Raw genomic sequence first — 14,252 nt, 5'->3', positions numbered from 1 at the left:
ACTCATTTTCCCTAAATATATTAGGGCAGGCTACGTTACCTCCACAGCAAACTGCTGCAGGCCCCCAATGTTGATAGGTCCTTCCTCGGAGGCGAAGAGGTTGCAGCCCCCCACACAGAGCTCCGAGGTGGGGCACACCATCCCACATGTCAGCCCCAGGGGGTTGTCCGACAGGATGGCCTTGGCCGCTCCATAGTAGTTCTGACAGAAACAAATACACACACAGGCATGTTGATATTGCAGCAACACAGTGGAGGTGAAAGAAAGGTACCGGTTGAATTGGTCAACTCTAGAGTAACTATACATACAGTTAAAAACGCATTCATCTTTGTGTTAAGGTAAATCATATAAAGGAATTTGACGATATACAATGTCTATGCATTCCTATGCTGTATGCCCGTCAAGAGAAACAGCTTTCTTGCCTTGTTTGAGATGCTGGTGATGAAGGACTTGATCTCCAGATTGGTGGGGCAGCTCTTCTGGCATGGTGCATCAGCACATTTCAGACACCTGTGGGGATGAAAACATGATTACATTCACAATATACCATTCACCTAAAAATGACAGTAAATGATTGTTCCAAAGCACTTCAGATACCTCATGTATAATATGTGACTCCAAAGAATTTCTCTGTTATGATATGCCCCAATAATAAGAACAGGCTCCACTTTTTGCATCAAAGGCACAGATGATACCATTGTATTACGATTGTATTGATACCATTGTATTAGTAGCCTATGTGAGGTTGTGAAGAGTAACCAATCATCCGACAGTCCTGATTGGACGAAAGAGATGCTGTGTGTGTGTTCAGTGGTAGCCCATGTATCTGATGCTGTCTGGACCAAAAGAGTATAACATGTTGCCACCGCAGCATTTGATTGATTGATGCCAGCAAGCATTAGGCCTCCCTTGATAAAACAATCTTAGCCAATCAGCATTGAGCGGAGCTCAAGGCCCCCCCCGTAGTTGCCAGTTCGTCCCTTTCCTACGCCATGGCTGGAGATGAGGATTTGGATTTATTTCTCTGTACGGGCCAATGCTTATGACAACGAATCTGAACTAACCATAAATTAATATGTTGTGCCACTGGCTGAGATGATTGAAGTTCAATATGTAGCCTAGAGTCCATGAGAGGAAGTTAGGCAAGCAAGCATTTTAGCTAGGTAGCCTATGACAACAAAAACTACAAGTGCACTATATGACAGAGCCATAGACCGCTTTGCCAACATGAAAGAGAGGAGGATGACATTGGCATTCAACTAGTCTGAAAGGAGGGTAAGTCAACATGTGTTGTTTTACTTGCGCCCGCACGCACGCACGCACGCACACACACACACACACACACACACACACACACACACACACACACACACACACACACACACACACACACACACACACACACACACACACACACACACACACACACACACACACACACACACACACACACACACAACACAGTACCATGGACAGCCACATGATATTTAGAAACATTGATTGGACTGAATTGTTTTCGGCATCTTGACATTTGCTTTCAGTGTATTAAACTAAGCCTGTACACTGAGTGTGAAAAACATTAAGAACACATGCTCTTTCCATGACATAGGTGAATCAGGTGAATCTATTTTTACATTCAGTGGAGTTGAAGGGGAGGAGACAGATTAAAGAAGGATTTTTAAGCCTTGAGACATTTGTGACATGGATTGTGCATGTGTGCCATTCAGAGGGTGAATGGGCAATACAAAATGTTTAAGTGTCTTTGAACAGGGTACGGGGTATTATGTGCCAGGTGAATCAGTTTGTGTCAAGAACTGCAACACTGCTGGGTTTTTCACACTCAACAGTTTCCTGTGTGTATCAAGAATGGTCCACCACCCAAAGGACATCCAGCCAACTCAATGAATCGAGGCTGTTCTGAGGCCAACTCGGTATTAGGAAGGTGTCCTTAATATTTTGTACACTCAATGTAATAGCCTTGTTGATTTGATGATGTTTAAATGTTTAAATTGAAATGGTACTGAAATAGCGGAGGCAGTGCTACTGTAGTCTTTGTGCTGACTTGTGATATCTCTCTGGTTCTAAATCAATAGTTGTTTAGTAAGCTGTCAAAAAACATTAACTTGCTTGACCATACTGTAATTGATATAACGGTTTGTTACATGCAATATTTGCTTTGTGGACTTCACTGGACAGGTGTTGCTCTCCGGTTTTGTCATGAAATAAATATATGTGCCATTGAATTTATTCCTCCACTGTGTGACTGTCATCTTTTTGTTGTCACGGCCTTATAGTATGTCACGTGGCATATGAACGAATGGATTATAGAGCAAGCAACGCAATTATCACAACATAGTTTTTTTTTACTGGCTTGGCTCAGTGATTTTACCCACACACCGCTACTGGATGCAACTCTAATAACGATTTGAAAAAAGTTGCATGAAAGGCATGTGCTCTGCTCTGTTTCTTGCACAGGCTGCACACACTTCATCAGTCTCTCATTCACAATTTGACACACACTTTTTTAATAATCTCATCAATCAGACTATCGTCAATTTAATCTGGTCTTTACATACAACCTACTAAAACATGTGTGGAATTATTTTTGACTCAGAGTGGCCCACCACAACAACAACAAAAATAACTCGAAGTGAATGGAGAAAGCGCTTCCGGTGGTTACGTTTTTAATATACCAGGTAGGCTACACCAGTTGTAAAGTGTATTAATGCTCTTGATTTGAAGAGTTTAGCAATAGATAGGCTATAGCAGCATGAGAAAGCTGGGATCCTCCTTTAAATAGTGGCCAGTCAAAACTCTGTTTTTACACACGATTGTGCAATGACTGGCCTTATAAGAACACATGTATAGGCGCCGTAGGCTACGGGCTCTCCAACCTCGTTCAAGGGTGTCCTAGGCATATATGCAACACTTACAGTTATCTAGCCACTACATGATGCATGGTGCATGTTGCATAGTGCATGTTGCATGGTGCATGGTGCATGCGATTTGAAAGAAATCACACAAAAATGCATGCACTCTTTCTTGCCTTAGTCTGCACACGCTGGGCATCATTCACAAGTGATAATATTCTCACCAATCAGACTATCCTCAATGTAATCTTGTCTTTACATATACTAACTAATATATATATATATATATATATATATATATATATATATATATATATATATATATATATATGTGAAATTAGTTTTGATTTAGACAGGACAGGGGAAAAACAGACAGGGGAAAAACATGGACAGGGGAAAAACACATCCATATGCACTTGGACGGTGAATAGAGGACCCTTTACCTGCGGTTCATTTTCGTTCAAGCCAGGTTGGCTACTCCGGTTGTAAAGAGAAGCAATGTGCTGAGTATTAGGAAATTTGAGAAATATATAGAGTAGGCCTAGTTTATAAGAGGCTGATGCGATTCTCCTCTTTTTAATAGAGGCCATCACAATTTTCTTACACAATTGCATAGCCTATATACATTTTATACAATTCATGCTTCAACCAGCTATGAAGAGCTGGCTCTCTCTGCACAACATGTGACCCTATTCCGCTCATTCTTTGAATGCCAGGGCTCTCATGAAGTGTTTGATTAGATTTTCTATTGCATTTGCCTTGATGTCAGAGTGATTAGAGGGACAATAGAGAGCTGAGTACCAGGCCATTAGCGATTGGCCGTTAGTAAGTTTGGTAGGCTACTAATGACCATCCGCGGCATCAGAGCGCAGTTTTGGAGAAGCCTAGTTACCGTGACTCAACGGCCAATGTGGAATTTGACTGCGGTCAAGATTCATGACTGCCGGTGTGGCAGTAATACGTCACCGTAACAGCCTTAAGCCCTTTGTCTCCATGGAGACAGTGGGGTCCAAAAACAAACGACTCCATAATGTTGGTGGAGACGCCATATTGGTAGACAACAACACGCCGTCGCTAAATTATACATAGGTTAATTTGGCTGGGCCTGATTAAATATTCATGAAGTAACAAAATGGATGCAGCGCTGCCAGTCCTGTCAAACGACAAGACCTCAGAGAGATAGAAAGAGGAAAAGAGGAAAGAAAGAAAGCAGGAGGCGGGACTGAGCATGTATGTGTGCTGCCTATGTGAAGCTTGTTTTGTGTTTCCCCTACTAAACTAGTCAAAGTTAACAGCCTTTAAAAATTGACAGGCTTTGGTGAGGATGCATTTTGTGTTTTTTTTGTTTGTTTAATTAATTGCCGTTTCCCTTTACTTTTACCTCATCAAATAAAGATGCATCATTTCGAACACGGGAATACTTGCAGATGAAATATCCTCTCTATCCCTTTCTTTCTTTCCCTCTACTTTTCACTCTCTCCCTTTTTCTTCCACACCCCCCCCCTCTCTCTCTCTCTCCCTCTCTCTTTCTATTTGTGTGGAAACATTGAAACATTAAAACCGCAGATGACACAGCCACAGCAGTCACTTCAGCTTTCCTGACCAGCGGCTCTCCAAAATGTCAAGTGAAAATAACTCACAGGCAATCCTATTTGATCAGGAGTTGTAAATGGTCTGTGGCAGTGCGTGCCAGGATCCTGAGTACCACTAACAAAGGGTCTTTCTCTCTGAGCCACTCTGAGTAGAACACCTGTGTCTTTTCAGGTCATGATTAAAGGCAGGCACAACACACAGACTTCCAAATGCATTCTTAATCACATTAAATACGAGAGAGAAAATGTGTACCCACAAAGGGTATAGTTCGATGGTTTATCTGGAATCCATCCTTTGTAGTGAACCTGTTGTGAGTGCTCAATAAACATGTAGAAGTGGGGACTGAAATCCACTAATATGACCTCGTAATCACGGCTTGGTTCAAAGTCGATAGATTTACACGGATGTCGCAACTCCCTCAATGTAAACTCCTTAGGTTGAACTTCAAAGGACGAGTTCGCTGAGTGGTTAAGGTGATGGACTACTAATCCATTGTGCTCCGCACACGGGTGTCCGACTCCCATTCCTGTCACACAACATTTGCTCTTTAGGGGCTGCAGGTAGCCTTGAGGTTAAAGCGTAGGACCAGTAACTGAAAGATTGCTGGTTTGAATACTGGAGCCGACAAGGTGATTTAAAAAAAAAACAATGTTGCTGTGCCCTTGAGCAAGACACTTGCTCCAGGGGTGCTGTACAATGGCGATTCTGGCTGTGACCCCACTCCCTGATGGTGTCTCAGGGTGAGTTTCCATTACAGGACAAATATAAGCACCCCCCAAATTAATATTAAATTAAATCACCCTCAACTCAGACAAACGCCAACTTTTCAACTTTCTAGAACTATTATAGCTTACTCTCATAGGGATTGGAGCACACACAACACTATCACAAACAACCTTGAGCAGAAACATAAACAAATGCTATCCCAAACTAACCCGGGAGAAAACAAAGACGAAGACAGCGTCATAAAACGACAGAGAAGCGTCCACCCTTAAGGCTGTACTATATCTCAGCACACCAAGGCAATAATACCACAGCCTTTATTACAGAGTGGTAACTATAGCTAAGCCCCCACAGCTTCTTACACACACACACACACACACACACACACACACACACACACACACACACACACACACACACACACACACACACACACACACACACACACACACACACACACACACACACTATAGGTGAGCCCCCTCCCCAGCTTCTGTCTGTCTCAGGACGTCTGATGGATGTCTTCTCACCGCTGCCTCCAGTCTCTTGCATTATTAACCGACCAACCGGGGAATCTCCTCAAACATCACCACTCAAGGGTACCAGCCTTATCTAACCAATCAGAGACAGAGATACAACAGCCTCAGTCACAGTCATAGGAGTAGTCCCAGATCTGGATGACACAGAGCTCTGGATGACAAAAAGCCTATAAAATATTCACCTGATATTGGTCTAATATTCTGAGGGGCCCTACCAGAATTGTATATTACAATTGCTTAAAAACTCAGTACAGAGGGGGGGACACCCAAGGACACCTATTTCCATGCTGCACACCTAACTTCCAATGCTTCCCATGGCATCTCTAAACAATTCTTCTCTTTCCTGTGAACACAACAATCAAACAATTCTAGGCTCGTCCTCTCCTTGTTCTCTTTGATTCAGCAGCCTGTTCTATTATTTATGGTGGCTTTGTTTTCAGGTCTTAAGATGTGTGGCAAATGAGCCACAGAGGGAGGTCAACTGGCTCCTGACCCACCATTATACATTCAACTCAGGCTCCTGCATTAGACTCCAACACCTTGTTAGGTTGCCATTGTGGCGCCATCTCCAACTGTTGTCCTGCACTGTCTCTCTCTCTCTCTGTGTGTGTGTGTGTGTGTGTGTGTGTGTGTGTGTGTGTGTGTGTGTGTGTGTGTGTGTGTGTGTGCGTGCGTGCGTGCGTGCGGTACTCTATACCCTCAATGTGCATTAACATGTAGCACGTTATGCTATCTGGCTATCTGATGCTATTTTGGCTTAGCCCTGGGGATTTGATGGAAGAGAGAGAGAGAGATTATGGCATGTTTAAGGGATGTCAACATAGCTGTCAGAGCTGTCAGGATGCAGTAGACTGGAGGTCCATAGAGGAAGAAGGTCTACCAGCTGCACACAACGCCCACTAAGCCTGGCCCTGCCATAGGAGACACACACCGTCGATTCTAATGCTTAGGACCAACCCCACACCTGCTACCCACAAGGGAGAGCTGTGGTGTGTGGGGAGGTGGGTGGTTGGGGGGGGTCTGTGTGTTGGGGGTGTGCGAGGTGTGTGTCTGTGTGTATGTGTGTGTGTGTTCGCCTACAGCAGTGCCTTAATAAAGCATCTTTAAAAGGCAGCTATCCTTGTTCAGCTTTAAATATTCTGTAGGCTGTATGAGGAACGTGTATGAGGAACATCACAAACCATACTCACAGTTTTTAGGCCACATAATGAGACATTACAAAAACAGACGTATATCGCCACATTTTCTCACTTACATTCCTTGAAAGCCATTGAAATGAGTAGGGCACACTCTCTTTCCACAAAAGTATCATTCCACAATAAACAAATACACCAATACACTTAGAGGACCAAAGACCCTGGGGAAACCCTTCACTCCTTCAGATGGGACAGGGGACACATTATAAAAGACATCGTCGCCAATCGTCATAATGAGAGCCCTGGGGAACACGCGTGGAGGGACGAGACCGTCCACTCCAAAACCAGGCGCTGTCATCATAATTACACAAACTGCCTTACGACGTGACCAATTAAGACTGGCTTCAGTATAAAATAAACCCTCCTCTTTCTCTCTGTCCGTCCTGCTGTCTATAGCTACTCGTGCTGGGTACTAGGGAAGGGGGAAAATCAGTGGAAAGGGACAGTTTTTCTTCTCTTCTTGTCATAATGAATCCACCTTCCTGGTGTGATGCCGAGGAGAAGAGAGGTGGGGGACTTCAGTCGCAGCAGTAATGGAGTCTTTGAGGAAGACGAGGTGTTGCTCTTCCTAATTAGTGACAACGTAATGTCTCAGGGACTAATGATGGCACCTTACTTCAATCACCAGGGATATCAATGCCTTTCAGTGTCTCTGTGTTGAAAGCCTTTTTGTCTGGTCACAACTCACAAGTCTCTGATGGGTCCTTAGCAGCTTCAAATGCTCACCGTCGATTTTTATAAAGGAAAAAAAGATGTTCAAAAACTGAGCCAAATGGCAATCCCTCTGCAAAAATACAGCAAATGCTGAAAATAAACTACACGTCAGTGTACATAAGACACACATATGAAAATACACCGAAAACATAAAAATACACAGCTAAAAGCAACAATGCGATGTCAAAACAATTGAGGTTAAAGAAAATCAATTTACCAGATTTGGCCAATATTTACTTTTGGACAAAATCTAGACGTCAATATTCCTGTAATGCTTTTTGTACAATTTTTTTTTAAAGTCTCAATTTGAGCACATTCTGAATTTGCGGTTAATCGGGATTCATCACAGTATATTCTAATCGTTCGACAGCCCTAGTATGTAAGGAAGGATAGACTCCTTTATCCCGTTTCTGTACTGTTTCCATACTGTTCTTTACTAAATAACCCATGTAAAATCCACCTCACCTTTAATTGTACAACCCTGTTGCAGGCAGTGGCGGCTGCTGTTGGTTGAATACCCGCTGCTAGGAGAGGAGGGGTGGTGGTTGGAGTTTATCAACAAAATAGCATGACAGAAATATGATGCCAAGTTTTCAAACTACCAATTGTTTTTGTGAAGATATATAAAGCGATATGTACATTTGAACATAAATGCATCTATTTCATGTTTGCATGTCCAAAACCGAATGACCACTGCCACTGAATAGATTAGATTATAGTTTTTAGAACAAGCAGCCAGCTCACGAACAAATTAGTGCAACAGAAGCAGCGAAAATACATGATCTAACTAGGGTATAGAAACCGTAATGTCACAAAGCATGATGCACTAGTAACATAACTTTCATTCTCAAATAACTTAATTTTGCAGAGTTAGTCAATAAAAGTAATATATGCATACATATATACTGTGCCTTCAGAAATGATTCAGACCACTTGAATTTTTACACATTTTGTTACGTTACAGCATTATTATAAAATGGATTAAAAAACTTTAAAAACTCAGCAATCTACACAATACCCCATAATGCCAAAGCAAAAACAGGTTGTTAGAAATGTATGCACAGTTATAAAAAATAGAAAACATTAGACCCTTTGCTATGAGACTCGAAGTTGAGCTAAGGTGCATCCTGTTTCCATTGATCTGTAACGTCTGCTTCCAACTCACACTCTCAAACACGTAGATCCCCTGAATGCAGCTCACTTTCCAGCCCACTTTCCAGCTCACATTCTCAAACACGTAGATCCCCTGAACGCAGCTCACTCTCCAGATCCAAATCACCTGAATTATGATCACCTGTTCACACACCTGTATGTCATTATCACACACTATTTAGTTAAGTTCTTTGCACCCCATCATTGTGAGGTATTGTTTGCTTTGTGACACACTTCTATTCAGAGCGCTGGTTTTCCCATAATTTAATCCTCCCATGTATGATAGTTTTTGCCTGCCTCACTAACAATGCCTTTTGCCTATTCCCTACCTGTACTTTAGCCGGATTTCCTGTTATCAACCTATTGCCTGATCTCCTGGACGACGTTACTAGCCTTTTCCCTGCATGTACTGTTGCCTTTTTGGACCCCCTGTGTATGACCTTCTGCCTGCCCCTGGACCCAGCTACCTGCCTCCTCCTGTGGTCCTTTACCAATAAACACCTGCTGTGCCCTGTGCTTGAAACCGGCTCTCTGTCTCCCATCGTGTTCATTACAGAATACCTCACCAAAAACGACAGATGGACTCAGCGGAGCTGCAGCTACGTCTAGCCCGACAGGAGGGACGAATCGATGAACTGCGACCTCCTTCACCAGTCCATTCCTGCTTCACCGATATCAGGTGCCACAGCCTCCTCTTGTTCATCTCCCCCATATCCATGCCTAATAAATACGACAGCTCCCCAGGGAAATGTCAAGGACTTCTCATGCAATGTAACCTGTACATAGACCATCACCCCGATGACTTCAGCACTGACAAAGACAGGGTGGACTTCGTCATCTCCCTACTCACAGGCAAAGCTCTGGATTGGGTCACAGCCCTGTGGGCTGCTCAAAGTTCTGATCTGTTCTCCGAATCACGTTTCCACGCCCTCTTCAAGGAGGTGTTCGACCATTCAGTTTCAGGTCGTCACATCGGGGACCTGTTATGTGAGCTGCGACAGGGCCGTCGCTCCACCACTGAGTATGCCCTTGAGTTCCGTACCATGGCTGCTGGCAGTGGATGGAGTGAACCAGCGCTCCTTACAGTCTCCTGGAGGGGTCTTAATCGGGTGTTACAGATCGAACTGGCCTGCAGAGGAGATTTAACAGACCTAAATCAATACTTCCGGATGTCCATATCCATTGGCAACCTACTGGTGGACCACCGACCTATACAGTCGCCCATGGCCTGTGAGTCTTCCACTCCCTTCTCTCGTCCACCATAGTCTAATAGCCCTGAACCCATGCAAATCGGCCGCGCCCCTCTCACACCTTCCGAGAGACATCAGAGGTTACGTGAAAACCTGTGCCTCTATTGTGGAGAGAGTAACCACCTACTCAATAGCTGTCCGATTTGCCCCCCACAAAGGGGTGATCACAGTCCCTCCACTTCCACCAGGGTAAGCACCTTTACATTTTTAAATATTACCAAAAGGCAGTTTGGTATCCCGGCTCTTCTTTCTGCTAATGGGACCACTCAGTTTGTGGAGGGACTAGTGGACTCTGGGGCCTCAGGTAATTTCATTGACGAACAATTGGCACACCACTTAAGAGTCAAACTAATCCCTGTTAATCCTCCCATTAGGATTAATGCGCTGGACTGACAACCTCTCGGAACTGGTCTTGTGACTCGCATGACCGAAAGTATCACCCTTCAGATTGGTCTCCTTCACTCTGTGGTCATTCAGTTAATGGTGTTGTCTTCGCCTAAAGAACCCCTCATCTTCGATCACCCATGGCTAGGCCTTCATGACCCTGCCATCTCCTGGCGGAAAGGGGAACTGCTGTCATGGTCTCCCGCCTGTTTTAAGAACTGCGTCAATCTACTCTGTCGAGCCACCTCCATAGAAGGATCGGAGTGTGTCATTCCAACCCACATCCCACCTGTATAAGCCCAGTTCCAGAGTGTCTTCAGCAAAAAAAGGTGTCCATTCAGCCCCCTCATCGCCCGGAGGACAGCTCGATCGACCTCCTTCCTGGGGCATCGCCCCCTAAGGCTCGGATCTACCCCTTGTCCATCCCAGAGAATGAGGCTATGGACACCTATATAGAAGAGGCCCTCAACATGGGATTCATCTGTCCATCCATGTCACCGGCTGCATCCAGTTTCTCTTTTGTGAAAAAAAAGGATGGTAGTCTCCGTCCCTGCATAGATTACCGACCCCTCAATGGCCTTACCATCAATAATCGCTTCCCTCTTCCTTTGATTCCGGCCGCACTAGAACAAGTTGGACAGGCTACCATCTACTCTAAACTTGACCTACGCAGTGCTTACAACCTGGTCCTTATCTGAAGTGGGGATGAGTGGAAGACGGTGTTCATCACCGCTAGGGGTCACTACGAATACCTGGTTATGCCCTACGGTCTCACCAATGCTCCCGCAGTCTTCCAGTATTTCATGAATGAAGTTTTCCAGGACATGATCAACCTGTTCCTCATCGTGTACATTGACGATATCTCGATCTACTCTCCCTCCATTGCAGAACACGTACAGCATGTGCAACAGGTCCTCCAACGGCTACAGGACCACCCTCTTTATGTCAAGGCTGAGAAGAGCGCATTTCACGTCACTACGGTAACCTTCCTAGGTTTCGTGTTGACACCAGGAGGGGCCAACATGGACGAAGGCAAAGTCACGGCTGTGCTTAACTGGCCCAAACCTACCACCGTAAAGTAATTACAATGTTTCCTAGGATTTTCCAACTACTACCGCCGGTTCATCCAAAACTGCAGCAGCACAACCGCTCCTCTCTCAGCTCTCACCAGTCAAAAAACCCATACCCTCCAACGGACCGACACTGCCCTTACTGCATTTCAGACCTTGAAATGCCTCTTCACCTCTACACCCATCCTTAGGCAGCCAGATCCTACCCTTCCTTTTGTTCTGGAGGTTGATGCATCTGGAGGTCGGCGTAGGAGCGTTTCTCTCTCAGCGTGTACGGACACCTCCCAAATTACACCCATGTGGCTTCTTTTTCAAGAAACTGTCACCCTCAGAGGAACTATGATGTTGTGAACTGAGAGCTCCTCGCCATTAAGCTGGCTATCAATGAGTGGCGCCACTGGTTAGAGGGAGCTTATCACCCATTCCTTGTTCTTACCGACTATAAAATAAACCCTCCTCTTTCTCACTTAAGAAGTGCTAAGAGGCTCAACCCCAGACAGGCTCGCTGGGCACTCTTCTTCACCCAATTGAACTTCAACTGCACCGCCACCTATCTGCCTGGCAAGAAAAATGTGAAGGCTGATTCCTTATCCCGTCTATTTAACTCCCCTTTCTCTATTCCAGCTCCCGATCCCATCCTGCCTCCGTCTTGTGTCGTGGGACCCATACAGAGGGAAATCCAATCAGCTGTCCAAGAGGCCCTATGCCACAACCCAGCACCTCCCGACACCCCTGCAGGCAAGACCTACGTTCCGGTGTCCATCAGGCCCCAACTAATGCAGTGGTGCCATACCTCGCTGAGTTCTGGCAATCCCGGGATCACCCGATCCACGGAGCTACTGACACGCAAGTTCTGGTGGTCATCCCTAACAGCAGACGTCCGAGATTACGTTCTTTCCTGTCCCGTCTGTGCATGGGCGAAGAGCCCTCGCCAACTATCTACCGGTAAGCTCGAGCCGTTACCTACACCACACAGACCATGGTCCCACATTGCCATGGATTTCCTCACTGATCTACCAGACTTCGGGCTTCATTACTATTTTAGCTGTAGTGGACCAGTTCTCCAAGATGTGCCGCCTCATCCACCTACTTTAGCTGTACAGGCAGGGAATCGGATTTCCTGTTATCAACCTATTGCTTGATCTCCCGGACAACGTTACTTTTCCCTGCCTGTACTGTTGCTTTTTGGACCCCCTGTGTATGACCTTCTGCCTGCCCCTGGACCCAGCTACCTGCCTCCTCCTGTGGTCCTTTACCAATAAACACCTGCTGTGCCCTGTGCTTGAAATCAGCTCTCTGTCTCCCATCGTGTTCATTACATGATTCTGCAGTTTGATTGGAGTCCACCTGTGGTAAATTCAATTCATTGGACATGATTTGGAAAGGCACACAACTGTCTATATAAGGTCCCACAGTTGACAATGCATGTCGGAGCAAAAACCAAGCCATGAGGTTGAAAGAATTGTCCATAGAGCTCTGAGACTGGATTTTGTCGAGACAAAGTCCTGGGGAAGGTTGCCAAAAACATTCTGCAGCATTGAAGGTTCTCAGACCTTTGGCCTGAATTCCAAGCGTCACGTCTGGAGGAAACCTGGCACCATCCTTACGGTGAAGCATGGTGGTGGCAGCATCATGCTGTGGGGATGTTTTTCAGTGGCAGGGACTGGGAGACTAGTCAGGATCGAAGTACAGAGAGAGTGCTCAGGATCTCAGACTGGGGTTAAGGTACAGCTTTCAACGGGACAACGACCCTAAGCACACAGCCAAGACAATGCAGGAGTAGCTTCCGGACAAGTCTCTGAATGTCCTTGAGTTGCCCAGCCAGAACTCGGACTTAAAACTTATTGAATTTCTCTCAAGAGACCTGAAAATAGCTGTGCAGCGACGATCCCCATCCAGCCTGACAGAGTTTGAGAGGATCTGCAGAGAGGAATGGGAGAAACTCCCCAAATACAGGTGCACCAAGCTTGTAGCATCATACCAAAGAAAACTCAGGGCTGTAACAACTGCCAAAGGTGCTTCAACAAAGTACTGAAGAAAGGGTCTGAATACTTATGTAAATGTGTTATTTCAGTTTTTAATTTTTTATAAATATGCAGAAAATTCTAAAACGTTTATTTTACTTAATCATTATGGGCTATTTTTTGTAGATAGATGAGGAAAAATGTATCAATTTTAGAATGAGGCTGTAATGTAACAAAAAAAGTCACTGGGTCTGAATACTTTCCAAAGGCACTGTATACACTACATGACCAAAAGTATGTTGACACCTGATCGTCGCACATCTCATTCCAAAATCATGGGCATTAATATGGAGTTGGTCCCCCCTTTACTGATTTTGGGCAATTAGGCCTGGCGCGCAGTCGGTGTTCCAATTCTTTCCAAAGGTGTTCGATGGGGTTGAGGTCAGGGATCTGTGCAGTCAAGTTCTTCCACATAGATTTTGACAAAGCTTTTCTATATGCACTTCACTTTGTGCATGGGGGTCTTGCTGATACAGGAAAGGGCCTTTCCCAAACTGTTGCCACAAACTTTTAAGCACAGAATCATCTAGAATGTCATTGTATGCTGTATAGTTCAGATTTCCTTTCTTGAACTAAGGGGCCTAGCCCGAACCATGAAAAACAGCCTCAGACCATTTTTCCTTCTCCACCAAACATTACAGTTGGCACTATGCACTGGGGCAGGTAGTTCCTGGAATCCGCCAAACCCAGATTTGTCCTGTGGGAATGTTAGATGGTGAAGCGTGATTCATCATTCC

At 45.0% G+C, this 14,252-nt stretch overlaps 1 protein-coding gene across 1 annotated transcript in view; it reads right to left on the bottom strand.

Moving 5' to 3' along the window:
- Window positions 1-14,252, bottom strand: part of dpydb (dihydropyrimidine dehydrogenase b) — a 128,836-nt gene that overhangs the window by 89,554 nt on the left and 25,030 nt on the right. The window contains 2 exon segments of the mRNA XM_042328655.1: window positions 40-201; window positions 423-510. Coding sequence (XP_042184589.1) covers window positions 40-201; window positions 423-510 — 250 coding nt within the window.

The sequence above is a fragment of the Oncorhynchus tshawytscha genome, linkage group LG10, assembly GCF_018296145.1.
Source record: "Oncorhynchus tshawytscha isolate Ot180627B linkage group LG10, Otsh_v2.0, whole genome shotgun sequence".
Taxonomy (NCBI): Eukaryota; Metazoa; Chordata; class Actinopteri; order Salmoniformes; family Salmonidae; genus Oncorhynchus; species Oncorhynchus tshawytscha.
This window is presented reverse-complemented; position numbering and strand designations above follow the sequence as displayed.